We start from the raw sequence: 26,703 nt of genomic DNA, 5'->3' as shown, positions 1-26,703 counted from the left end.
GCCTGAATGCCCACTGGGGCCAATGGGAGGTGGTTGTTTTTTCCTCAGCTTAATTTCCATCCAGACCAGAGGATGATTTTCAGGGGGCATAGCATCTTGGGAGGGAACACACACATGCCACAAATGTCCCACTAACTGGCCATTAAGCTGAGGGGAAAGAAAACCAATGGGTGCCAATGGGTTCCCCCCCCCCAAAGATAATTGCCATGAAAGGGGGGATTTCTGGGGGGATTGCAGTGGAGGAAGGAAAGCTTAACTCTCCCCTCTCTGCACACTGTGCCCCCCAACCCAACACCCCACATGGCAGTTAAGCTTAGGGAAAACTCCTTCCATTGCTGCCCCTGCCAGTGGAAGCTTTTCCCCCCATGGGGGCTTCCAGACAGAGGGCTCCTAGACTAGTGCTACCAGGGAGGAAACATCGCACAGCTATTCTGTCTTTTCTGTCATAACGGACTATCTGTGGTGAGAGAAAAGATGGAAGACACAAGTGAAAGACCATGACTGGGTTTGGCTGATCACAGTGAGGGAAACAACCATTATGGGGCCTCCCCCTCCTCTGCACGTGTTTCGCGTGCAGCCACCATTCGCCTTATCCTCGCTCTGCAGCATGGGGTGGCGTGCCATCTGAACACAGCACTTTGGGGAGGGGTTGTGCCCATCCTACAACCTCTACTGCACATCGTGGGTTGTAGGGTAGGTATGACCCCCCGCCCCGCTGCGCCATGTGCCAGGTTCAGATGACACGCCAGCCCATGCAGTAGCACAGGGCATAATGCAAATGGCGGTCATACTCGCTGCACAGACGGGGGTGGGCGGAGCAGCCATGATGGTTGCTTCCCTCGCTGTGATTGCCTGAACTCAACCCACGTCACCTGGACTCCCCTATAACATTCCAGGAATGAGGCAGGGCAGCGGTGCCATAAAAGCCTCATCTGAACCTTCACTGCATGGGGCAGGGGGCCACTTCCCTCCCGGTGGGAACGAGAGAGGCAAGTGGGGGAGGGAGAAGTGGGGAAGGACAGAGAGAGTGAGAGAGCAAGAGAGGTGCATGGGGAATGAAGACAAATAAAAATATGTTCATTGTCCCCCTGAAAGGTAAAACTATCTGGGCAGGAGATCCTTCTCCAGATAAACAAGTATGGGTTAGATCCTCTGTGTGTGTGTGCGCGCGCACGCACGTACATGTGTGTGTGTGTGTGTGTGTGTGCGCGCGTGCTTGTCTATGTCTATTTGTTGGGGTTTGGAGGAAAAGTCACCATTCCCCACCAGATGTAGACAACCCCAAAAAATGCAGGGCAGAGAAAGGTGTGGGGAGAGAGAACTTCCCACCCCGCCGCACCTCTGTCGTCGCCCCCTTTCTCTTTGCAGGCATGCTTTGTCTCCTCTAGGCTGCCCAGCTCTTGCTCCAACTTTCCCCTCTCTCTGATCCCCACTCCCTGCCAGTGCCTTCCTTCCCACTTTATTCTCCTTCGTGATCTTTTACCCTGCCCACTTTCCTCTAACTCCTCCACCCCACCCTCCAGCCCAGCCCTCCACCACTCACCCAGCACTCACCACCAGTCCAGAAATGTGCATCACTTTGTTTATCTTGAATTTAATGTATAGAGGTATTCATGAATAGGGTAATTAATTGAAGGGGAATTGCTTAAATTTTGGAACAGGATCTGGGTGGAAATTGGGACATTAATTGGGGGTAATCCCCTGATTTGCCCTTGCCTTGTTTTCTATTTGCAGCATGTCAAGTTTTGCAACTCAATTTTGGTGTAAAAGTTGCCAGTTTTAGGTATGGGGTGTGTGCGCACATGCGTCTGTGTGTGACAGATAGAGAGGGAGAGAGAGACAGAGAGCCAGACAGAGAGAGAGAGAGCATGCAAAAACTACCGATCATTTCCTTTTCTGCATTTTTTTCTCCCCCTTGCAAATCAATCGTAATTGAAGAGGAACGACTGATTCGGGATGGTGCAAATTAATGGAAGAATTAATTTTATTTGAGCTGACTTGGATGAGAAATCAATTGGGTGGCTTTGCCTTCTGTGGAATCTAAATAATTCCTAGTAATTATTTCTGAATTAGCACATGCAAATGTTTGCAGAATTGTGTCCTTTGAGCCTTGGCCCTGAATCTTTCACGTGCCGAGCAATGCCCTGCCTGGAGCGGCTTCCACTTCTAGCAGAAAGTGGTTCCCCCCCCCCCCGGCCCCCGGCCGGTCTCACGGTTGACATACACTGCATGGAGTGCCAGGGGCTGCACTGGGCACCTTCCTCCACCAGGCACGTGCTCCTCCCCTGCCCTGGGCAGAGCCTGTCCCGAACGCGGCCCGACACCAAGAAGCACAAGGGGATGGATGGCTCCTACCTGGGCGGCTGCTTCCTCAGCTTTGGGAGGAAATTGAGCATTGAGAGCTGCCTCCAGCGTGGCATTGGAGCTCTGCTGATCTGTCAGCCTCCACACAGCTGCTGTGGAAGGTGCACAGCGCTGTGCAAAGAGCAGGAGGGGGCAGCGTTGTGCGGAAAACGGGCGACTGGCTTCCCTTTAAACCTCCCATCTTGAGAAAGTAAAACCGGAGGTGCCGTCCATTAACGTCTTTCAGTGCTGATTCTATACCAGGAGGGAAGCCAGGGAAGAAAGACCTCTTCAACTCCAGCTCTCCTCTTTATGCCCCAACAGAAGGTAAGAAGGTTTTTGCTTAAACTTTGCCGCACGCGTGAGGCATTCGCTCAAGGGGACGTATTGCTCAGCACATAACTGCAGAAGATCTGCTGACAGGCCTAGGCATGCAGTGCCCGATTGGAGTCATGCACAGCAGCGATAACGAGTTCGAATGGCTGTGGGTGACAATGGTGTAAGGCTGTAATCCTGTGCACGCTAATTTGGGAGTAAGTCCCGCTGAACTCAGTGATGGGGCATGACTGATTCAATCCATTTTCCCACCGTGGTCCTCAATGAAAAGATGTCACGCAGAGCAATCCTGTGTAGGGCTACGCAGAAGTAACCCTTGCTAGGTTCAATGGGATAGAGGATGCTTGCAGATGAGGCTTTTATCATTCAATCACTCTGCTTCACCCATGGAATTTTATAGGGGTCCAGTTGATGTCTGCTTCCGTTTGTAACCCTCCTGTGTTTTCCTGCTGCTGCTTCTGTGTTGGTTCTTACCACTAAGAGTGCTTCCAGGCATAGGGCTCTTAGCCCTACCAATCAAAGGGCACTGTGCAGCCATTCCATCTTTTATTAATGGTTTATTATTTTTTCTGGTAAGAAAAAAAGACAAAGAAATAGAGGGTAAATATGGGAGGGTTTCAGATGGAAGATGACAATGTCTTGATTCTGTAAACTCTGGGAATGAGCCAGGGCAATTGTGCAATAAAAGCCATGTCTAGAAGGACCCAAGAAGTTCATTAAGGAGAGAAAGACGGAATCGCTGCACAGCACCTTTCAACAGGTAAGGCCAGGAGCTTTCAGTCCAGAATCACCCTGATTCCCATGCAAGTTTGTATAGGATTGCAACCTTAATCCATGTCCATGATAGGGGGCAACCTTATTTATTCCTGGAGGGGTGGGGGGTGTTGACATAAATGTCTATGTGTGCAGTCAAAAATGGCTCTTTCTCTGATATGTGTCTACATAAGAACAGCCCTGCTGGATCAGGCCAAGAGGCCATCTAGTCCAGCAGTCTGTTCACAGAGCGGCCACTGGCCAACCAGCAGTCAACCGGGAACCCACAAGCAGGAGATGAGTGTAAGAGCACCCTCCCACGCATGTTCCCCAGCAACTGGCATACATTAGCTTACTGCCTCTGATACTGGAGGGAGCACAGAGCCATCAGGACTAGGAGCCATTAATAGCCTTCTCCAGGAATTTATCTCACCCCCTTTTCAAGCCATCCAGATTGCTGGCCAATAGGGCTGTGCACCACTTCAGCACAAACCCCGAGCTCCGAGTCAAAGCGGGGTGATTCGGGCCACTTCGGGCCACCTCAGAGGCGAGGCAGAGGAGGCCCAAAGTGGCCCAAGGTGAAGCAGGTCACTCCAAAGCGCTTAGGTGCACTTCAGTGTGATCTGGGAGCCCAGCTGCCACGCTGCTGCCACTGCCGCTGCCCAGCCCCCAGCTCCTTGCCTGGGTCCTGTGGATGCGGCCAGCAGCTGCCTTGTTGTTCTGGGGGATGGGTGGAGCTGTTTTTAAAATGGCGACTCCCTGTGTTTCCGGAAATACAGGAAATCACCACTTTAGAACAGCTCCCCCCATCCCCAGAACAACAAGGCAGCTGCTGGCATGCGTACAGAGGGCCCAGCAGCTGGTGCCGGCCACAGGTCCCCTGGCAGCAGGTCCCCCAGTGGCACCAGCAGCAGCTCCCCTGGCCACCCTCCCCCCCCCCGCAGAACAAGCCCAAAGACCCAGATACGGAGCTGGGGGCTGGGTGGCATGTGGGGGGGGGGCGAAGCGGGATTCAGATGTCCCAATCCGGCTTTGTCGGCCAAAGCAAGTTGAGGGGGGCTGAATCAAGCCAAGCTGAATTGGGCCCGCCTGAGAAGCCCCAAAGCACCCGCTGAGTTGGATCAGGGGTCCATGCACAGCCCTAGTGGCCATCACTGCATCTTGTGAACGTGAATGCCCGTGCTTCCACTGCGCTGTGTGGAGAAAGCCTTCCTCTGATCTGTCCTGAATCTCCCACCACCAACTTCAGGGAGGACCCCACTGGGTTCCCGTATTATGAGGGAGGGAGAAAAATGTCTCCCTCTCCACTTTCTCCACACCATGTGCAATGACCTGTCCTGTCCTTCAAGGGTTCCGTGGGGCAGGCTCACACACAAACGAAGGCTCCTGTATCGAATTTAAACTTTACTGAACATCCTTGTATAATTATATCAACACACCATCCAGCACTTCGGCTTGTATCTAAACCATTAGTCTCTTGAGGTAATTTCCCGATCAACCAACTGTTTACATCAAACTCATGACTCTGATATCTTTGTTAATGATGTTGCTTTACATAATCTGGCAAAATGATTTTTCATGCCACACCTATTACCAGTCTTTCCAAATACTGGACGTTTTCAAGGCTAGCTAAATAGGGGCGCTTATCGCTAGTCTGGTCATATCCACATTCAGATTGTGACTTTTTGGCTCCAGTAACCTGAACTGGATCTCTTCACAATTCTTGTCAGTCGCAAATATGTCATGCAGCTCCTTGGAGGAAATTGCCATAGTCTGCAGCTGAGTTCTTGTTTCCTCTTATATTTCAACTGCTTTCTCAAGAGTAAGAACAGTTTCCTTCAAAAGCCTTTCCTTTCATCTCTCCTCCTTCACACTGAACACAATCTTATCTCTCACCATATCATTAGCTGCACTTCCAAATTCACAGCTGCTAGCTTTGATTCTAAGTTGAGTAAAAAAAAATTGTTCAATGTTTCTCCTTGTCTCTGTAAATAACTCCAAAAGGAATATTGTTCAAACACCAGGTTCCTATGAGGAGTATTATTTATTTATTTATTTATTTATTTATTTATTACATTTATGTCCCGCCTTTTTTCCTCTTTGAGGAACGCAAGGTGGCATACATAATCCTCCTCCTCTCCATTTTAGCCTCACATCATCAACCTTGTGAGGTAGGTTGGGCTGAGAGTCTGTGACTGGCCCAAAGTCACCCAGTGAGCTTCCATGGCCAAGTGGGGACTAAAACCCGGACCTCCTGGCTCCCAGTCCAACACTCTCGCCACTACACCACACTGGCTCTGTACATACTGGAGTACAGTATATTCTAAATGGTTCAAGAACTTCTGCTCTATCTTTTGGCCCTTCCTCAGGAGAGACAAAAGTATTACATACCCTTGAAGCTTCTTTTCCCACACAGTGAAGCAGAATAGCTACTTGCCATTTCTTGGAAAGATACGTCTTGCTGCAGTGACATATAACTTAAAAGCTTTTTCCCAGTACTTCCATTTCTCAACCAGATTACCTTGCAAACCAAATTCCACACTGACTTCTGACTCCATCTGATGACTTGTCCTTCAAGGGTTCCTTGGAATAGGCTTCCACACAAACAAGGCTCCCCTATAGCATCCAAAGTTTATTCTTTAATCCAAGTACAAGCCTGGCACCAGCATAAACTCCATGCTAGGGACAGGCAGACTAACCTAAACCACTTGGCTAGTTAAATACTCTGAAACTGTGCTGGGAAAGGTTGATCTTAAAGAGCGATCACCACACCAAGCACAGTTTTGTACACCTCTATCACCTCCTACCAAGTTGGGATGACCTCAAGTTCTGGTATCATGAGAGGGAGGAAAATATCCCCCTACCCACATTCTCCACATCATGCATAATCTTGTAGGCCTCTATCATGTCTCCCCTTACCCTCCTTTTTCCAAGCTAAGCAATCCCAGCTGCTGTAACCTTCCCTCACAGGGGAGGTGCTCCAGACTCTCCATCATTTTAGTTGCCCTTTTTGGCATTTTTTTTCCAGCTCTACGATATCTTTTTTTAGGTGGGCTGACCAGAACTGGACACAGTATTCCAATTGTGGTTGCACCATAGATTTGTACAAGGAGAGGATGATATTGGCAGTTTTATGACAGGTTCCTTTCCCAATTACACCTAACATGGAGTTTGCCTTTTACACTTTTTACAGTGGCTGCATACTGGGTTGACACCTTCATTAAGGTGTCCACCACAACCCCAAGATCTCTTTCTTGGTTGGTCACCACTAGTTCAAATCCCATCAGGGTAGACATGAATTGGGGATTTTTTGCACCAGCATGCATCTCTTAACACTTGCTTACATGGAACCGCGTTTGCCATTGGGATGCCCATTCTCCCAGATTGGGGAGATCCTTCTGGAACTCCTCACCATTCCTTTTTGTTTTGACCACCCTAAATAATTTGGTGTCATCTGCAAACTTGGACACCTCACTGCTCACTCAGAATTCCAGATCATTTATGAACAGGTTGAAACACATTGGTCCCAATGCAGACTCCTGTGGGACCCCACTATTTACTTCCTGCATTGCGAGAATTGACCATTTATTCCTACTCTCTGCTTTCTGTTCTTCAGGGAGCAATCCTATGGCTGCTAGTCAGCAGCTAGATGGCCATAGGATATCTTGTTTTCTGGGAACTGACCTCAAAGCCCGCACTCTGAGGTCTGTTCCCAGAGAACCAACCTCCCCCCTCCCTTCTGGGCTGCATGCAAGGCAGCGCAGAGAAGCCCCATCTTCCACACTTGCAAGAGGAGCACAGAACAGCTGAAACGGGGAGTACCAGGGGGCATTCCAGGGCCAGGAGGGCGGAAATGCTGGTATGACACATCCAATGTGTCGTCCAACAGCCTCCTCCCGCAATCCACCCTCCCATCCAGTGGCCACCTATCTGCATAGATTGCATCCTTAGCCAGTTACTGATCCATAAGAGGACCTCTTCCCTTATTCCATGATTGCTGAGTTTGCTCAGAAGTCTTTGGTGAGGGACTCTGTCAGAACAGAAGCCTTTTGGAAGACCAAGTAAAGAGTGTTCACCAGATCACCCCTATCTACTTATTTACTGACAATCTCAGAGAACTCTAAAAGCTTAGTGAGACAGGACTTACCTTTGCGGAAACCATGTTGATTCTTTTTCAGCAGGGCCTGTCCTTCTATATGCTTACAAATTTTATCTTTAATAATGCTTTCGACCAATTTACCAAGAACAGACATTAAGCTAACTCTCCTGTAATTTCCTGGATCTGCCTGGGGTCCCTTTTTAAAAATTGGTGTTACATTGGACATCTTCCAGTCCTCTGGAACAGGGACTGATCCTAGGGGCATGCTGCATATTTTGGTTAGAAGATCAGCAAGTTCATGTTTGAGTTCTTTAAGAACTCTAGGATGGATTCTATCTGGGCCCAGGGATTTATTTGTTTTCAATTTGTCAGTAAGTTTGAGAACTTCACCTTTTGTCACCACTAGTTGTCTCAATTCCTCAGACTCCCTTCCTGAAAACATTAATTCAGCCACAGGTATCTGTCCTGTATCTTCTGCAGTGAAGACCGATGAGAAGAATTCATTCAGCTTCTCTGCAAACCCCTTGTCCTCCTTCAGTACTTTTTTAACTCCATTATCATCCAATGGTCCAACAGCCTCCCTAGCTAGTTTTCTGCTATTTAAAGAACGCTTTATTGTTGCCCTTGATATTGTTAGTGATATGCTCTACAAATGCTTTTTCGCATCTCTAATTATCTTAGAGATGGTTTAATTATCTTAAACCAAATGCACAGTTACAAGATGGGGGATACGTGGCTCAACCACACTACGAGCGAGAAGGATCTTGGAATTGTTGTCGATCACAAGCTGAATATGAGCCAACAATGTGATGTGGCTGCAAAAAAGGCAAACGCTATTTTGGGCTGCATTCATAGAAGCATCGCTTCCAAATCCCGGGAAGTACTAGTTCCCCTCTACTCAGCACTGGTTAGGCCTCATCTGGAGTACTGTGTCCAGTTCTGGCCACCACACTTTAAGAAGGATGCAGACAAACTGGAGAGGGTTCAAAGGAGGGCAACAAAGATGATCAGGGAACTGGAAACAAAGCCCTATGAAGAGAGACTGAAAGAACTGGGCATGTTTAGCCTTGAGAAGAGAAGACTGAAGAGAGATAGGATAGCACTCTTCAAGTACTTGAAAGGTTGTCACAGAGAAGAAGGCCAGGATCTCTTCTTGATCATCCCAGAGTGCAGGACACGGAATAATGGGCTCAAGTGACAGGAAGCCAGATTCCGGCTGAACATCAGGAAAAACTTCCTGAGTGTCAGAGCAATACGACAATGGAACCAATTACCTGGGGAGGTGGTGGGCTCTCCCACACTGGAGGCCTTCAAGACGAGGCTGGACAGCCGTCTGTCGGGGATGCTGTGACTTGGATTCCTGCATTGAGCAGGGGGTTGGACTCGATGGCCTTGTAGACCCCTTCCAACCCTACTATTCTATGATTCTATGATTCTATGATCTGCTTGCGTTGCCTTTGTGCAAGCTTGTGCTCCCTTTTATTTTCCTCACTTGGTCAAGACTTCCATTTTCTGAAGGAAGCCCCCTTTTCTCTAATAGCTTCCTTGACACTGCCCGTTGGCCATGCCGGTGACGTCTTGGACTTGGTGCTACCTTTCTTTACCTGTGGTATACATTTTAGCTGAGCTTCTAGTATTGTGGTGTTGAGTAACCTGCAAGCATTTTGAAGGGATATAACCCTCTTGACTCCCCCTTTCAATTTCCTTTTCACCAGTTCCCTCATTTTACAGAAGTTTCCTCTTCTGAAGTCAACTGGGACCGTGTTGGACTTCATGGGGAATTTCCCACTTAAATACATATGAGATCTGAAAGCAATGTGGTCACTGTTTCCAACTGGCTCAACAACATGTAGATCTTGTACTAAGTTCTGGGCGACACCAGTGGTTGGTTCCATGACCAACTGTTCTAGGGCACATTCATTTAAGACACTGATAAATTTAACCTCTTTCTTGTGACTGGAGTACGCATTTATCCAGTCAATGTGGGGGTAATTGAAGTCACCCATCATTACAGCACTTCCTGGTTTGGAGACCTCCCTGATTTCAGGGTTTGGTTTTTGGTTTTTCTCCTACCGCTCACCTTTTTACATTCTGTCTTTCTTCCTCTTTCCTTCATACCAACTTGCCCATACTTAATTGTTTATTTCCTGTCCTTTGCTATACAATTCTTGTTAATTGTTAATTGGGGAAAGTTTTGGGTTAGGGTATATTAAAACCAGGGCTCTTCCACTGTAGTACATTTCCACTTCATGGACATTTGGCTTAAAAAAAAAACTCCTTTAAAAGTAATTAAATTGTCAGTTAAGAAATGTTTAAAGAAGGCTCACAGCCACGATGTCTGCACGGGGGTGGTGGTGCTGCATTTGACCCCCATTTCTCCTCTGGCAAGAAGTACCAGACTCTTAAGGTCCGCCTCATGTTGTGTAGTGTGTTAACACCTCATATTTGTATAGGTTCAACTTTTCATTGCATCTGTGCTTATCATTGTTTAATTTTTAAAACTTTTTAATTTTAAAATTTTTTAAAATATTTTATTATGTAGTATTCCTATTAGAAAAATGATTATGATGGGTATGAGCCTATGAAACTGAAACCTTTCTACTTCAAACTATTTCAGTGACAAAATCAAGTATGATCTTAATTCTCACCCACTGTGTAGGACGTTCTCAAAGTCTAAATTGGGCACAGTGTTTTCAAAGATGTGGAAATACAAATTTCTGAGCCAAATTCAAGGTGCTGGTTTGGACCTATGAAGCCTGACATGGCTTAGGACCGCAGTACCTGACAGAGCGCCTCTCCTGGTATGAACCTAACTTTATACTATGGTTGACATCTGATACCCTCCTTTGAGTGCCTCCTCTGTGGAAGGCTCGGAGGATAGCAACAAGGGAGAGGGCCTTCTTGGTGGTAGCCCTTGATTGTGGAATGCCCTCCCCAATGAGCCCTTCCTGGTGCCAACATTCTCATCTTTTCTGAGCCACATTAAGTCTTTCCTCTACTCCCAGGCATTTGATGGCATATGAAGGGGGCTTCTTAATTTAGTTGTTTTATTGAGTCCTGGCATTTTTAATTGTGTTTATCTGTTTTAAATTGTCTTAACTCTTTGTATGTTTTAACCCTTGCAGTAAGATGCCTTGAGTCTTTTTTAGGGAAAGGCATCTAATACATTTAATAATAATAAAACATGGCTTCTAGCTGACCACTCTTTTGTTAGATGGATTGCCTCTTATAGCCCTGTTGGCTGAAGGTTGGCAGCAGCTTGAAGCACAGAGGGCCTCTGGCTGGAGATCTAATGTGGCCCAGCAGACCTGCTCTTTGCCTCCACTTATGCTCTGCTTGTACATGTGGAAATAACATGGGAGAGAGTTAAGGAAATACGGCAAAAATGCCTTTTGTCTGCAGTGCTTTCTACTCCAGAGAAAGCCAGACTCTGAGTAGCATTACCCAGGACTTCTCATTCCTTTGTTCAAGGTGCCCTTTCTATGTAAATGCATGGGGTGTGGGGGAGAAAACATTGATTTATCTTACTGCCAGACTGTGTGAGAGGCATTACTTCTTGCTCTTTGCTTTTCTTATTCTAGGAAACTCCAAGCCATGACTTGGTTCAGCAACAGTCGTGTTCTGCCATACTTACTTGGAACCGTTGGTAAGATTTGCAGCAGTTTCTGAGAGTTGTGATGACTGAAGCACCTGAAAGCAGCGATTCCTGTGGGCTGCATGCACGTGTGTTTTGTGTTGCATCTGTGAATGGATGGGCGAATGGGGGTGGGATGTGGTGTGTGCGCGTGCATGCATGTGTGTAAAGGAGTTGGCTAGATAGCATCACGGATGCAATGAATATGAACTTGAGCACGCTCCGGGAGAGAGCGCAGGACAGGAAGGCCTGGCGTGCTATGGTCCATGGGGTCACGAAGAGTCGGACACGACTGAACGACTGAACAACAACAACAACATTTGTGTGGCTGGGGATGTGCATGCAAGCAAAACTCAAGCTAGTTGAAGTCCTCCAAATTCCACCTTGAAGCTCATTCTGTCTCATGTCCATATCAGATTGTGAGCTGTTTTTTGTTTTTTTTCATATGAAAGTATGTGCATATTTCCGTGCATATTTTTCCAAGAGCAGGGCAGGGGGGCAGTGTTTCCCCACCCCTGCATTTCTGAAGGAGAGGCAATGCTGATTGTGGCTGCCAGATTGTTTGCAGACAGATCCTGAATCCCTCCTTATTTCATGGAATCATAGGAGTTTGAAGGCCTCAAATGAAAATTTGGCCCGAGCCCTGATTGCCAAGGAGGACCATGCGTCCATCCAATAAACACCCCCATACCAATCTATACTATATTTTAAAAATAGGTTGCTAGAAGCAGAGATGAATCCTGCATACAAAACAACTCCAGAAGACTCCGGCAAGTCAGACAAGTTACACAGTGGTGGGGAGGAGTGAAAAAAGGCAGGAGTGACGTAACAAACAGAGAGCACATTCAGTCCCCATGGTATTAACAAGAGGTAGCTATGCCAAATATTTATTGTCAGGTTTGTACTATCGTATCATAATATAAATCATTGGTTGCCAAGCTTGATTTACAAGTTATAATTAATATTGTTGAAAGTTGTTAACTTCACGAACATGGTTAAATCCCATATACCTCAAGTAACCATGCATCTTTCAAATGCTCTCTATGCAGAAAGAAGCATCCCCATATCTTGTACTGCAATAACTTTTTGTCCTGTTTGTAGCCAAGGATGGTTTTTTGCTCCCATGTTTTGAAAACCAAAATAGCCCACCTCCAGCCTTTGTAGGTATGGTATAATCACATCACCTCTCCCATGTATGTTGTTGTTTTAATATTAAGCAGGCTAAACTCCCAAGATAAATGCTCTGCTCAGCAAACAGCTCTTCTCCTATGATATTTTCTTCTGTTCCTCCCTTTTGGATTTATCTTTCACTGGGTGATCTAAGTTGCCCTTGCCTACACCTTGTACAAGGCTGGCAAGCACTTAAATGCATGTACCTAACACACATGCAGGAGCTGGACCATCCCTGCCCACCTCCCAAGGTCCTGGGAGCAAATCTGCCATCCCATTTTATTTATTTATTTATTACATTTCTATATCGCCCCATAGCCAAAGCTGTCTGGGTGGTTTACAAAAATTAAAAACCATTAAAATACATTATACAAAGTATAAAACCATTTACATAAAACATATAAACAGATAGCACATACACAGATAGCACATACCTAAAACAATTTTAAACAATCTACTACTGTAAGACAAATCCAGGGCCTGATCTTTGTGTCCCAATGAAACAGGGACATTCATTGAAACAGATTTATTCCCTTGCCATCCTAGGCCTGGCTGTGACAATTTCAACTTCAAATATGACTCTCTCTCTCCCACTCCCTCTCCCTCTCCCTCTCTCACATGCACACACACACTACATATATTGGCACACACCCTAACATCTGAATTCTTCTCAACAGCAACAGAACCTGAGACCCAAATCCCTGAGATTCGGATTATCCTGGTTGGGAAATGGGAAGCTGGTAAATGTACAGCAGGGAACAGCATCCTTGGCAAGGGAACATTTGAGATCGGCTCCCCAAGACAATCATGTTGCTTGGGAATCAGAGAATGGAACGGGAGGCGGCTTGTCCTCATCAATACTCCAGATCTCTTTGACTTGGACAATAAGGAACCTCAGAGTTCCCCTGAGGTCCAGCACTGCTTCCGTCTTTCCAGTCCAGGCCCCCATGCTTTGGTGTTGGTGACCCAGCTGGGTCATTTATCGGAAGATGACAAGAAGGTGATAGAACGGGTCAAGAAGATATTTGGCCACAATGCCATAAAGTGCACCATAGTTGTATTCCCTGAAAAAGAAAATGTAGATAGTCCCACAATGTTCTGTTGCCTACTACAGGACATGATCCACCAGTGTAATGGCCCAGACTATGCATTTTGCAACAAAGAGGTAAAGAAAAAACCACTGGAAGAGCTGCTCTCAGAGGTTGAGAAGATGGTGCAGGAGACCAAGAACAAGCCTTTCTGCATCCTTGAAATGGCTCAGCATCCCAAAAAGGAAATACATGGTACAGAGAAGGAAGAAGAATGGGTGGATGTCCTTGAATGTATTGAGATGGAAAATTCTCAAGGTAAGAGCCTGCAAGTCGATAGTTAGCAGGTGTTGATCCAGTTCCTAACCCAATTACCCTCTGTGTGTGCACGCACATGCACACACATGTGTGTGTGCATGTGTGTGTATATGTCTGTGTGTCTGTGCCCATCCATGGAAGAGGACCCCCCCATGCCACTCATGGGGGAGAGAAGGGTATACACAGCCTTTCTCTTTTCTCAGCTATTTCCCACTCCCCAGTTGGAGAAAGCTGACTTGCTCCGTCACAGTACAAGTAAAGCAAGACTGTAAATCAGCCTTCCCTACTTGGGACACTCCATATGTTTTGAACTACAACTCCCATCACACATAGTCATACTGAAGGGGATGGTGGGAGTTGTAGTCAGAAACATATGGAAGGGCTCCCAGTTGGAAAAAGGTGATATGTAGGATTCCGACCTGTCACTTTGAACTTGGTAAGCCATGGTTTTCCAATTTCAGATAGATAGACAGGATAGATAGATAGATAGATAGATAGATAGATAGATAGATAGATAGATAGATGTGTACGAAGCCCCACTTACCTGGCTCCGCTGGGGTCCGCAGGTGGGGGGAGGTGATCTGTTCCTCCCCCCGGAATCCTCAACGGAGGGGAGGCGATCTGGTCCTCCCCCCCAGAATCCTGCCTGGGCAGCTCCGCTCCGCGGCCAGTCCACAAAGCCACCGGCCAGGGCGATCCGCAGCAGGGCCTCCACCCGCTGCCGGGCTGCTGCAGACGCAAATGGTGTCCTGCGTGGCGGATGCAATTTGCGTCCCTACGCTAGCCCGTGATAGGCTACGTAAATATTTACATAACCTATCACGGGCTAGCGTAGGGACGCAAATGGCGGCCACTATGATGGCCGCCATTTGCGGCCGCAGAAGCCCAGCAGCGGCCAGAGCCGCTGCTGCCGCCGCTTCATCCACCGCCGGAGCTGCCGCTGGAGCCACCGCCACTGCCACATCCGCCACCAGGTAGGTCCATCCTAGGGGGATTCTGCGGGGTGGCGGGGGGGGAGGCCATTCTGCCATGGACTCCGGGGAGGGGGAAGATTCTAAAGAATCCAGCCTCACTGGAGTCCCTGGTGGAATTCTCTGACATCCAGATAGATAGACAGACAGACAGACAGACAGATATTAGGCATTGGTAACTGCCCCCCCCCCAAGTTTTGGACTGTAGCTCCCAGAAGCCCCAGCCAGGAAGGTCAATGGTCAGAGTTTGTGGGAGTTGGAGTTGCAGTTTGTCTACCATGGGCATCTGCAGGAAGGGGCAAGAGGGGGAGTTGTACCCCCTTCAATTTTCTATAACTCCCAGATTCCCAGCTTTCATTTATTTATTTTTTTAAATCTCTAGCCTTTGTCGAACTTGAGATATTAAGCCTTTGGGGCTTTTCCATGGTGGGAAATGAGTGCTGCCTCAAAAAGTGAGTTCAGAAATCCAAGATTTCAGAGTAGCTCAGATCGGACATAAGAAGAGCCATGCTGGATCAGGCCAAGGATCCTTCTAGTCCGGCATTATATTCACGCAGTGGCCAACCTCTACCCATGGGAAACCCGCAAGCAGGACAAGAATGCAACAGCACCCTCCCGCCCATGTTCCCCAGCAACTGGTGTGCGTAGGCATACTGCCTCTGATACTGGAGGCAGCATATAGCCCTCAGATAGCCATTGATAGCCTTTTCCTCTTCTGAAGTAAAAAGTGACTGTGTGGGACTCCCTTGGCAATTTTCCACTTAAATTACATCTGGTAGCACTGCACTGTGATCACTGTTTCCAGCTGGTTCAATATTACTCACATCTTGCACTAGGCCCTGGGCAACTAGGGATGTACAAAAATCACTTACCTTTTGTTTTATTTTATTTATTTATTTATTTATTTATTTATTTATTGCATTTATATCCCGCCTTTTTTCCTCTTGCAAGGAACTCAAGGCGGCTTACATTATCCTCCTCCTCACCGTTGTATCCTCACAACAACAACCCTGTGAGGTAGGTTGGGCTGAGAGTCTGTGACTGGCCCAAAGTCACCCAGTGAGCTTCCATGGCCAAGTGGGGACTAGAACCCGGATCTCCCGGCTCCCAGTCCGTCACTCTCACCACTACACTACACTGGCTTTTGGGGATTATGCTGATGGTGCGGGGGGAGGTGTTCCATCCCTCCCCCCGGAATCCTCGCCGGGGGGGAGGCGCTCCATTCCTCCCCCCCCCTGGAATCCTGGCCAGTCAGCTGTGCTCTGCAGCGATTCTGTGCTCCGCAGCGGACATCCGGCTGTGCTCCGCAGCGGACATCCGGCCACTGGCTAGCAGGGACACAAATGGCAGCGGCCATAGCCGCCGCCATTTGCATCCCTGCAGTCAGCCGTGATAGGCTACGTAAACATTTATGTAGCCTATCACGGCTGACTGCAGGGATGCAAACGGCGGCGGCTACGGCTGATTAAAAAAAAAAAAATGTGTACGCAAATGGCGGCGCCCATGGGTGCCGCCATTTCCGTTCCTTATTTTGGCATGTCTTAGTCTACATAAACATTTACGTAGACTAAGACGGCGAAAATAAGGGGAACGCAAATAGCGTAGCGGAAGACCGGCCGCCGGAGCCGCCACTGCCAAACCGTCGCTGGAGCCGCCGCCGCCAGGAAGATCCGCCCCAGGTAAGTCCCGTCCCGGGGGGGTGGCGGGGGGTGGCGGGCCGTTCTGCCACAGATTTTGGGGGGCCGAATGTGCTGGCATTCGGCCTCCCTGAGATCTGTGGCAGAACGTTCGTACATCCCTATGGGCAACACAATTTAGGATTAAATCCAGGGTCACCTCCCCTCTGGTCGATTCTGTCACCAACTGTTCTAGGACACAGTAATTTAGGGTATCAAGAAATTCAGCCTTTTTGTCATGACTGGAACATGAATGCATCCAGTCAGGGTGTGGTAACTGAAGTAACCCATTATTGCAACTAGGGATGTACGAAAATCACTTACCTGTTCGCGGATTATGCTGATGGTGGGGAGGGAGGCGCTCCGTCCCTCCCCCCGGAATCCTGGACGGAGGGGGAGGCGCTCCATTCCTGCCCCCCGGAATCCTCCTTGGCCGGCTCAGCAGCTGGCCAGGCCCAGCCAGGCCACAGCCGTCTGCAGCCGGATTACCGGCCGCAGAGGGCTCTGGGGGAAAAACAACAACAACAACCGCGTACGCAAATGGCGGCGGCTACGGCCGCCTCCATTTGCGTTCCTTATTTTTGACGTCTTAATCTACGTAAATATTTACGTAGACTAAGACGGCGAAAATAAGGGGAATGCAAATAGTGTAGTGGACGCTATTTGCGTTCCGCTTATTTTCGCCGTCTTAGTCTACGTAATTATTTACATAGACTAAGACGGCCCAAAATAAGGAACGCAAATGGCGGTGGCTGTAGCCGCTGCCATTTGCGTACGCCTTTTATTTTATTTTTTTACCCAGACGTTTTAGGCTACATAAAAACTTACGTAGCCTATCACGTGGGTGTAAAAAAAAAAACAACCTGCAAATTGCGGCAGCGGCAGCCTGTCAGAAGACCAGCCGCCACCACCACCCGGAAGATCCGCCTCAGGTAAGTCTCATCCCGGGGGGATCCGTGGGGGGGGGCGGGGGGGCAGGCCGTTCCGCCACAGATTTCAGGGGGCCGAATGCACTGGCATTCTGCCTCCCTGAGATCCGTGGCAGAATTCTCTGCCATCCCTAATTGCAACACTTCCTTGCTTGGAGGCCTCCCTGATTTTACTTTCCATCTGCAGATCACCCTGAGCATTCTGGTTTGGGGGATGACAACATGTTCCTAGTACTAAATTAGTTTTGTAGCCTGATATTGTAACCCACAGCACTTCTGTGGAGGAGTCTGCCATGTTTTGGTTTTCTGGAAATACATTGCCTGGACACTAGGAGGTGTTTCCACCAGCGATTTACTCTGAGTTGGCTACATGTTGAAGTCATTAGGGATGGATGACGTCGTGGCCACCCAGCAGCCACCCTGGAGCTGATCAGGGAAAACCAGATTTCCTGAGACTGCTTAAAGTCTGATTCTTTTCCTTGAGTCCGGTTCTCCCCAGTATAGTTGCTGTGTGCCCCAACCCCCACATTGACCCCGATATGCTAGCCCTGCCCAGGGGTGTGCCTTTCACCATGACTCCAGTCAAAGGGTGTTTCCTCCCATTGTGCTGAATGAGGCTTGCCCTCTGAATGCCCACAGAAATAACAGAGAAGACCCTCAATTGACATGGCACATTTCAAAGCCCAATTCCTTAAATGGGATTAAGTGCAATCTCAAGGCTCCAGTTCATTGCCTTAGGAAGTAACTACTTCACAGCTACCTTATAGAGATCCTGTGCATTAAAATGGACACTGGTTTCTATCTCTTTCCCACAACAAACCTGTTAGCATCTCCTCAGAAGTAACTCCCATTGTGGTCAATGAGGCTTGCCTTTGAATGCCCACAACAGAACTTACAGAGATCCCCCTCAATTGAAATGGCACATTTTAAAACCTACTTTCTTAAGTGGGATTAAGGCTCCAATTCATTGCCTTAGGAAGTAACTACTTCACAGCTTTGTTACAGAGATCCTGCAGGTTACAATAGGGGCTGGTTTCTGCCTTTGTGTTTACTGCTCTCTTTCCCACAACACACCCATTACTGTCTACCCAGAAGTAAATCCCATTGTAATCAATGAGGTCATGTGGGTTAAAATGGGAGCTGGTTTCCATCTTTATGTTCTCCCCCCCCCCCCGCACTTTCCCAGCACAAGTATATGTGCTGTATGTGCTATGTAAATGTAAATATTTACATAGCCTATCATGGCAAAAAAAAAAAAAAGGGAACGCAAATGGCTACGGCAGCCGCCATTTTCGTTCCCTTTTTTTTTTTGCCGTGATAGGAAACGTAAATATTTATGTAGCCTATTACAGCAAAAGACAGGGGTGCAAATGGCGTAGTGGCTGCCATTTGTGCCCCCATCTTTTGCCATAATAGGCTACGTAATTATTTATGTAGCCTATCACGGCCAAAAAAAAGGGAACACAAATGGCAGCCGCCGTAGCCACCGCCATTTGCGTTCCCTTTTTTTAGCCTATCACGGTCTCCACAGGGACGCAAATGGCGTCCCTGCATTAGCCGTGATAGTTTACGTAAGTATTTACGTAGCCTATCACGGCTATAATGAAGAAGCAAATGGCGGCCACAGACACGGCCGCCATATGCAAAGCAGCACCAGCGGCAGCAGGTAAGTGCGCCGTTTTGCGTGCCTTTCACAGGGTGGGGGGGTGGGGGGCTTCGTTCCACCACGGATTTTGGGGGGCTGAATGCACTGGCATTTGGCCTCACCGAGATCCGTGGTAGAATTCTCTGACATTCCTACTCAGATGATATTCACTCCAACCTCTACCCCCACCAGGAAGTATGTCTGTGAAGCTATTTTTACTGGTCCAGTAAAAATACTGAGAATCTGCTCGTGGAACCCTGCTCACAGCAAAGCCGATTCCTTTTTAAAAAATCTGGTACTCCTCCTTTAGCTTCTCCTTCTGTTGTTGTGGAAACACAGCCTAGATCCACCTATTGAGAAACAACAGAAGTGGATCTGGTATAAAATTTCTCAAAGTAGACTTCATACCCAGGGCTTGTCACTGCTCCGTCACCAGATCTATCAGAAAGAGTGGACTTGCTCTTTGATGCACTCAGGCCTTTTTTATGTGCAGCCATAGACAAATTCCACAGTGGGGTAATACCTTTATTAAGACCAAACAAAATTCCACAAAATTGTGCCAGCTTTCAAGTTCTCCAGAACAGGAATGGGAAGGAGGTAGATCTGGATCTACTGGAAGGTTTGGGGGCAATTTGCAGGAGATTGGGAAGGTTTTCTGACAACCAATTGTTTAGCAATGGCAATAACCAAGTGAACTTCCCTTACCCCAAATTACACTGCTGAAAAGAAGAAAGTTTGGAAGTAACCAGGAGTGGGGTTTTGTGTGGAAGGACTGTGAGCTGAGCTCTGCTCAGTTCTCATTCATTCATGCATTCATCTTTTACATTTCTATACCGCCCAATAGCCAAATCTCTCCAGGCAAAGGTTATAAACCATTAACCAGTATACATAGGATAAAGCCCCATTTAGGCGCAAACATATTAACAGACAGCACACACACAGACCCACATATATCTAGACAATTCTTAAACCACCATAAGAAAAATCCAGGGCCTGATTAAAACCACATCATATGCTGCCAAATGCCTGAGAGAACAGGAAGGTCTTAACCCAGCACCGAAAAGATGTCCATGATGGCCCCAGGCAGGCCTCGTCAGGGAGATTGTTCCATAAATGGAGAGACACCACTGAGAAGGCCCGCTCCCTTGTTGGTGCCTTCCTGGGCCCCTCGGAGGAGGTATCTGGAGGTAGGTGTTGAAGGCATCAGGCTACATCTAGCAATACATTTGGGGAAGAAGAACCAAGGGGGGAAGGTATTAAAAAGTAGGACACCGAATGGCCATTGGAAGGCATTGGTTTATTCCAAAAGACCATAGGAAATCATTGGAAGATGTTAGGGATCATCTCCAAATTGAAATACCGAAAGAGATAAACATTTATTTTTCATACAAAATAACTCTGAATCAAAATACTTACTAATGTGGTGGTTATAGAGAACAACTTCTATGACCCCTGACATAGTTTCTAGGGATCAACTCCAAATACACAAAGGAATCTGAATGCAACAAACAGAAAGTGACTGCAGTCTTAATCACCAGTTTCAAAAGGCCCTAGACATGGGTGTGTGTTTTTTCCGAAATCTGCCTGGGATTATTTCCATGCCCACGCATCCCCCCTCCCCCACCCTGCTCCCAGAAACCTCCCCTTACACCTGCCCTGAACTGCTGAATGGCCATAGTAATACATTGGAATGATACCAAGTTGGATCAGCAGCTTAGTGGGCACCCAGAGGACCTGGATGGGGGGGGGGGTGTCTGTCCATTCCCACCAAAGAGTCAAGTGGGCATGTCAGCTTGCACAATATGGGGTTTAGGGTCTCACAGCTTTAAAAAGATGATGAATGCTTATTTTTTCCCTGGAAATCAGCATAAAATATGTCTTGCTTGGGGCTCTTGTGGTTCATGCTGAGGCAAGATCTGACATTTGCGAGTGTGAACACCATCTTCACTTGGGACATGCGGGGCCTCAATATCCTGGTGGAACTTGCCTGTCTGCTCCTCTTCGAGACCAAAAACCCTGGTCCCCTTCCAGGCACAGGACCCTTCTTCCCCAGACAGCAGACGGTGGGGCTGCCTTGTAACATGGGGCACCACCATTGACAAGGCTGTCTCCAGTCACTGCCTGGCCATCCTCTGAAGGCAGGGCAATGTCCTGAAGGGCGTCCCAGTTAACTGGCAGGTTGTTATGGGAGGAAGAGCATTCGACACCTGAGGTCCTATGGAACCTTCTAGATCAGAGCCATCAGTTTCAGTTGTGCCTAGAAACACACTGAAAGCCAGTGGGGATCTTGCAATACCAGTCAAAGATCCCAGGCTGCAGTGTGGCCACTGCGTTTTGAGCCAGCTGCACCTTCCAAACACTCTTCCAAGCCAGACCCACACAGCGTGCACAGCAGTAATCCAGGTGTGGGGAACCTATTTCGCCCCAAGGGCTGAACTGGCTCCAGACTGGGATGTGGGGGGTGCATGCCAGCAATGGGTGAAGCCACAACCCAAAAGTGGGTGGGGTCACCCCCACTGCTGGCACTCACCCGTGATGCCTTCTTCCCTGACACACACATGCATACACACACACGTGCAGACACACATGCATGCCCCTCCCCCGAGACTGGGCTGCTTCGTCTGCCTCTCACTAGAGCAGTCACCTGAGCAGCTTCTCGAGGCCTGGCTGAGCCCCAAGCCAGACTTGCTCTCCCTCCCCTTCCCGATCAGGGAGCAGTGAGGCCAGTTGAGCCACATCCTCGAGGAGGGCGCTCTGGAGCCATGGCTCAGTCACTCTCCCGCCCCCTCATCCTTCCTTGAGGGGGAGGGGCCTCTCCTGAGGCCTCTGGGGCCTGAACAGGTGACCCGGCGGTCCAAATTCGGCCACAGGCCGGACGTTCCCCATCAATGCAATCATCAATCTGGGCATTGTCAGGTCATGAGTAGCCTGGCCTGGCTTTCCCTCTCCAGGAGGAGTCACAACCAGGGCATCACCCTAGACTCGCGGAGGATGTTTCATGCCACAGGTGCTTCCTGGGCATCCAGAGCAAGGGCTGGATCCAAGAGCACCGCAAATGGCAAACCCGCTTTTTAAGTGGGAGAAGAACATATCCAGAATAGTTTGAGCACCGTCTCCCAGAACCATAGAGCCACCCACCAATAGGGGTGTACGGATTCCCCACCGTCTGTTCCAGTGGGGAATCTGGGGGGCGGAGGTGATCCATTCCTCCCCACGGAATCTTCCAGAGCAGCTCCGCTCCATGAGGATTCCGGGGGAGGGACTGGCTTGGGGGCCGCTTACCTTCCCTCCTGCCAGCCAGAGCCATTCTCCTTCTCCCTGTCCCTGCCGATTGCCATGCCTTAAAAAAAAAAATGGTGGTCGGCAGGATGTGCCCATAGACTTAGACACAAAATAGAGTTGTGAATCTTGCATATAAGCCTATGGAAACATAGACGTAGATGCAAGATTCATGACTCCATTTGTGTCTAAGTCTATGGGCACATCCTGCCAATCACTTTTTTTTTTTTTTAAGAAAAGACATGGCAACCGGCAGGGACAGGGAGGAGGCAAACGGCTCTGGCTGGCAAGAAGCGGCCGAGTGCTGTTCCACCTCCAGTCCTCCTGGAGCAGAGGTAAGTGGTCCTGATCCACTGCGGATTCCTGAGGCCAGATTCCAAAGAATCCGGCCTCATTTGAATAGGGATGTCAGAGAATTCCACCACGGATCTCGGTGAGGCCAAATGCCAGTGCATTCGGCCCCTTGAAATCCGTGGTGGAATGAAGCTCCCTGCCTCCCACCCCTTGAAAGGTGTGCGAAACGGAGCACCTACCTGCTGCCGTTCATGCTGCTTTGCAAATGTTGGCTGTGTCTGCAGCCACCATTTGCTTCTTCATTATAGCCGTGATAGGCCACGTAAATACTTACGTAGCCTATCACAGCTAATGCAGGGACGCCATTTGCATCCCTGCAGAGGCCATGATAGGCTACGTAAGTATTTACGTAGCCTATCATGGCAAAAAAAAGGGAACGCAAATGGCGGCCACCGTAGCCACCACCATTTGCGTTCCCCCTTTTTTTTTTTTTTTGCCATGATAGGCTACATAAATATATACTTAGCCTATCATGGCAAAATGCAAGGACGCAAATGGCGGCAGCAACAGCAGCCGCCATTTGCATCCCTGTGCAGGCTGCCCAGTGGTTGGATGTCCGGCTGCAGGTGGCCCTGGCCAGCGGCTCTACGGAGTCGGCCAGGGAGAATTTCAGGGGAGGGACGGAGCGCCTCCCCCCCCACACCGTGAATGTCACCCTTCGAAAAGGTAAGTGACTTTTGTACATCCCTACATTTGAATCCGCAGTGGATTTCTCTGACATCCCCACCCGCCAAGAGCAACTCTATCTTGTGAAGACTGAGCTCCAGTTACCCCCATCCAGTCCATCTGATTATTCTTTCTGTGCTAAAGCAATAGTATCCTCAATTCATTACATAGGGTATTATCCAATGTTAGTCCTACTTACATTAGACCTATTGAAATGAATGGGACTTATGTTACTCATGACTAACTAGAGTCCCATTCATCTCAATGAGTCCACTTTAAGTGGGACTAACTTTGGATACTACCCATGGCTTTTTTGTACAACTTTCTGCATTGGCACAGCGTGTACGTGGGTCCCATCATTCCTTGTTATATCCTGACATGTAGGAAACATCATTCTCAACAGCAGCATCCTGGGCAGAGTTTCTGAGATCCAGAAAGAAGTAATGGGGATGGGCAGGGAAAAGGTGATTCAGGGAAATGAGATTCCAGCTGGGCTGAGGTCTCTGATCTGGAGTGGCTTCTACAGTCCATGATACAAAGTTTGTGTATTAATCCGCAAGCAGCAATTGGATTCCCCAACACTGCTCTTCTCTTCACAGCAACAACAGTCGCTCTTCCACCAGAGCAAGAGCACCTCAGTCTGACCTCTGAGGAATCGGAGCTGCGCATCGTCCTTGTTGGGAAGACAGGAGGAGGAAAAAGCGCAACTGGAAACACCATCCTTGGGAAAAAGTGGTTTGACTCCAGACTCAGCTTGACCCCAGTAACAACGTCTTGCCAGCTGGGAATCAGAGAGTGGAAGAAGAAGCGGATTGTTGTTCTCGACACCCCAGCGATTTTTGCCTCTGATGAACCCCAGGATCCTGCTGCGATTGAGCGCTGTCTCCATCTCTCCAGCCCATGCCCACGTGCTCTGGTGCTGGTTGTCCAAGTGGGCCGTTTCACAGAAGAAGACCGTCAGGCGGTGGAGCAGGTGAAGAAGATTTTTCGCAACGAGGTCCAAAACTGCTTGTTTGTACTCTTCACCCGCATGGAAGACTTGCGCAATGAAAGCTTGGGGGATTATATATCTCACTCAGATAACCAACACTTGCAGAAGCTGCTTGGCGAATGCAGCGGCCGGTATTGTGGTTTCAACAACAGAGAAGCAGGGGAGAAGCAGGCAGCCCAAGCGGAGAAGCTGCTCTCTCAGATCGAGGAGATGTTGCCACAGAATCAAGATGAGCCCTACTGTGTTGTGAATTGGGGTGCAAGTTCTGAGGTGCGCTTGAGAAAAAGGCAGAGAGAGGAGGAGGAAGAGAGGCCAGAAACACATGTGAACGGCAGAGAAACAGTGGTCCTTGGAGCCCAGGTCCAGGGGTCTGTAGCCTAGGAGCTCCCCAGATCACCACCCAGAGTCAGAGAGCAACAGCTGGTGGGTGCAGCAGCACACAGGCTTGCTTCCCCCCTCTCCTGGCTGGCACCTGGGCTGGCATGGGCATGACAGACCCTCCATGGCTGATGCCACTCGCTGCAGCAGCCTTGCTTCTTACTTTTAAAAACATTTTATAGACAGGAGGTGGCTGATGGGGCGTATTCATGGTAACAGTTGCTATTTCTTATTCTGACTTTAAAAATGCATGATCCTTTTCTACAACAAAAGTCTGCTTATTGCCAAGTAAACATGTTTAGCATCAGGGCAGCAGAAACAAACTCCCCATTATTCCTGTAGTCATGCTCAGAAATTATCTTTTTTAAATTACTATCAGGGTTTGCAAACTTTTGTTTTTGTTGTCAGTTCTAACATATCAGGGATGAAGAAGCCAGTAAAACATGGAACGGGGTGTGTGGGAAGAAGAGAAATGTTAGTTGTGCACTTCCCAACTGAAGCAATACCATGGCTGTCTAAATGGGGTGGGGGTGGGGGACCTGTAAGACCATTAAGTTCAGAGTCTACAATTACCTAGCTGTCCATGGTGTAGAGGGGGCAAGGAAAGATTTGGAAACATTTCACTCAGATCCAGTCCCATGGTAGGCAGGCAGCTTGGGGCACATTTCACAACTGCCAAGCCCCCCACCCCCAGCCCAGCCCAGCCCTGCCCAGCCACCTGCCTCTCCCTACTGCTCCCTATCGCCATTGCCCGTGAAACATTCCCTGCTCCTGGTGCCCACCTGTCTCCCTGTGCCAAACTCCATGTCCCTTTCTGTACATAAAACACACTGTTCAAGCTCAGAGGCTATAACAAAAGTAATTCAGTACAGACCACGGTCCAAGGGCATGATCCATTCAGAACCATCCCCTGCGCAAGCCCCATTGCAATGCATGGGAGCTGCGTGCGAGTAAATCAGTTCCGATTTCAAGACAGAAGAATGCCCACCCAGTGCGCGGTCAGGTGTTTCCTCCTAAAAACATGAGCCCCCCTCTCCTTGTGGGATGCCCCTCTGATCGAGGTTGGCCGGGGCTCCTATGACTTTATGTGTTTGGCCCCAAACTGTCTGTTTAGGAAGGGCTTCAGCTGAAAAGCACTCCTCTTCTTGCTATGGCTGTCTGAAGACTCTTACCCTTTCTCTCTGCCTTCACTTTGGGTTTGTGGGGCGGGGTTTACTTGTTGTTTTTGTTGATTTAAAAATCATTTGGCTTTTATGTTTTTTGTAGATTTGAGTGTGTGTGTGTGTGTGTGTGTGTGTGTGTATATATAATTGGTTCAAGCTACTTTCTTCTGGAGAAGACTCTTCCGAGTCCCCTGGACTGCAAGGAGGTCAAATCAGTCCATCCTAAAGGAAATCAACCCTGAGTGCTCATTGGAAGGACAGATACTGAAGCAGAAGCTCAAACATTTTGGCCACCTAATGCGAAGAGAAAACTCCCTGGAAAAGACCCTGATGCTGGGAAAGACTGAGGGCAAAAGGAGAAGGGGACGGCAGAGGATGAGATGACTAGATAGCATCACCGATGCAATGAATATGAACCTGAGCACGCTCCGGGAGAGAGCGCAGGACAGGAAGGCCTGGCGTGCTATGGTCTGTGGGGTCACAAAGAGTCGGACACGACTGAACGACTGAACAACAACAACTTTCTTCTAGGGGAGAAACAGGATATATGCTTTTTAAATAAATAAAATTAAATAAATAATACTGTGGGAGAAAAAGTAAGAGTGTTTGTAATAAGTCAAAACACCCTAAGGAAAACGATTTTCAAACTGTAAAAAAAAATGTATTAGCAAATTGGAAGACCAGAGAACAATAAAATCAAGAGGATACAAGACTTCTGGTGTGGAAAATTCTTTTATTTTTTTAATGTACTGCTTGATATGGAATAGGGGTGTACGAAACCCCGCTTACCTGGCTCCACCGGGTTCCGCAGGTGGGGGGAGGAGCTCCGTCCCTCCCCCGGAATCCTCGCTGGGCAGGGAGGTGCTCTGTGCCTCCCCCCAGAATCCTGGCCAGCCGGCTCCACTCCGTGGCCAAGCCACGGAGGCGCCACCCAGCTCCGGCCGCCCACAGCCAGACATCAGGCTGCTGG

General features: G+C 48.5%; 2 protein-coding genes across 4 annotated transcripts in view; one reads left to right on the top strand and one right to left on the bottom strand.

Annotated features, from left to right (window-relative positions):
- Positions 1 to 2,701, bottom strand: part of LOC146345361 (GTPase IMAP family member 7-like) — a 40,512-nt gene extending 37,811 nt beyond the window's left edge. For both annotated transcript variants that reach the window (XM_084860145.1, XM_084860146.1), the window contains exon 1: positions 2,356 to 2,701. The gene's annotated coding sequence lies outside the window, so the exon portion shown is untranslated. The remainder of the gene's footprint in view (positions 1 to 2,355) is intronic.
- LOC146345360 (GTPase IMAP family member 1-like) lies at positions 1,843 to 26,445 on the top strand. 2 transcript variants are annotated; one of them, XM_084860096.1, is made up of 4 exons: positions 1,843 to 2,670; positions 11,113 to 11,177; positions 13,450 to 13,681; positions 23,801 to 26,445. In XM_084860096.1, exons 3-4 carry the CDS (start codon positions 13,453 to 13,455, stop codon positions 24,571 to 24,573), a joined length of 1,002 nt encoding a protein of 333 aa, XP_084716222.1. In that variant the 5' UTR covers positions 1,843 to 2,670; positions 11,113 to 11,177; positions 13,450 to 13,452; the 3' UTR covers positions 24,574 to 26,445. The 2 variants fall into 2 exon arrangements, with proteins under 2 accessions (XP_084716222.1, XP_084716221.1); XM_084860095.1 differs by having other exon boundaries at positions 13,013 to 13,681.
- Positions 26,446 to 26,703: the final 258 nt, after the last annotated feature.

Source organism: Heloderma suspectum, chromosome 5 (genome assembly GCF_057233095.1).
Source record: "Heloderma suspectum isolate Gila_16-S chromosome 5, 16-S_ref, whole genome shotgun sequence".
In the NCBI taxonomy this organism is placed as follows: domain Eukaryota; kingdom Metazoa; phylum Chordata; class Lepidosauria; order Squamata; family Helodermatidae; genus Heloderma; species Heloderma suspectum.
This window is presented reverse-complemented; position numbering and strand designations above follow the sequence as displayed.

Coding starts and splice junctions, on each gene's coding strand:
- LOC146345360 (XM_084860095.1), top strand. CDS start 11,126: ATGACTTGGTTCAGCAACAGTCGTGTTCTGCCATACTTACTTGGAACC. Junction 11,178..13,012: donor ATACTTACTTGGAACCGTTG/GTAAGATTTGCA, acceptor TCTTCTCAACAG/CAACAGAACCTGAGACCCAA. Junction 13,682..23,800: donor TGAGATGGAAAATTCTCAAG/GTAAGAGCCTGC, acceptor TTCTCTTCACAG/CAACAACAGTCGCTCTTCCA.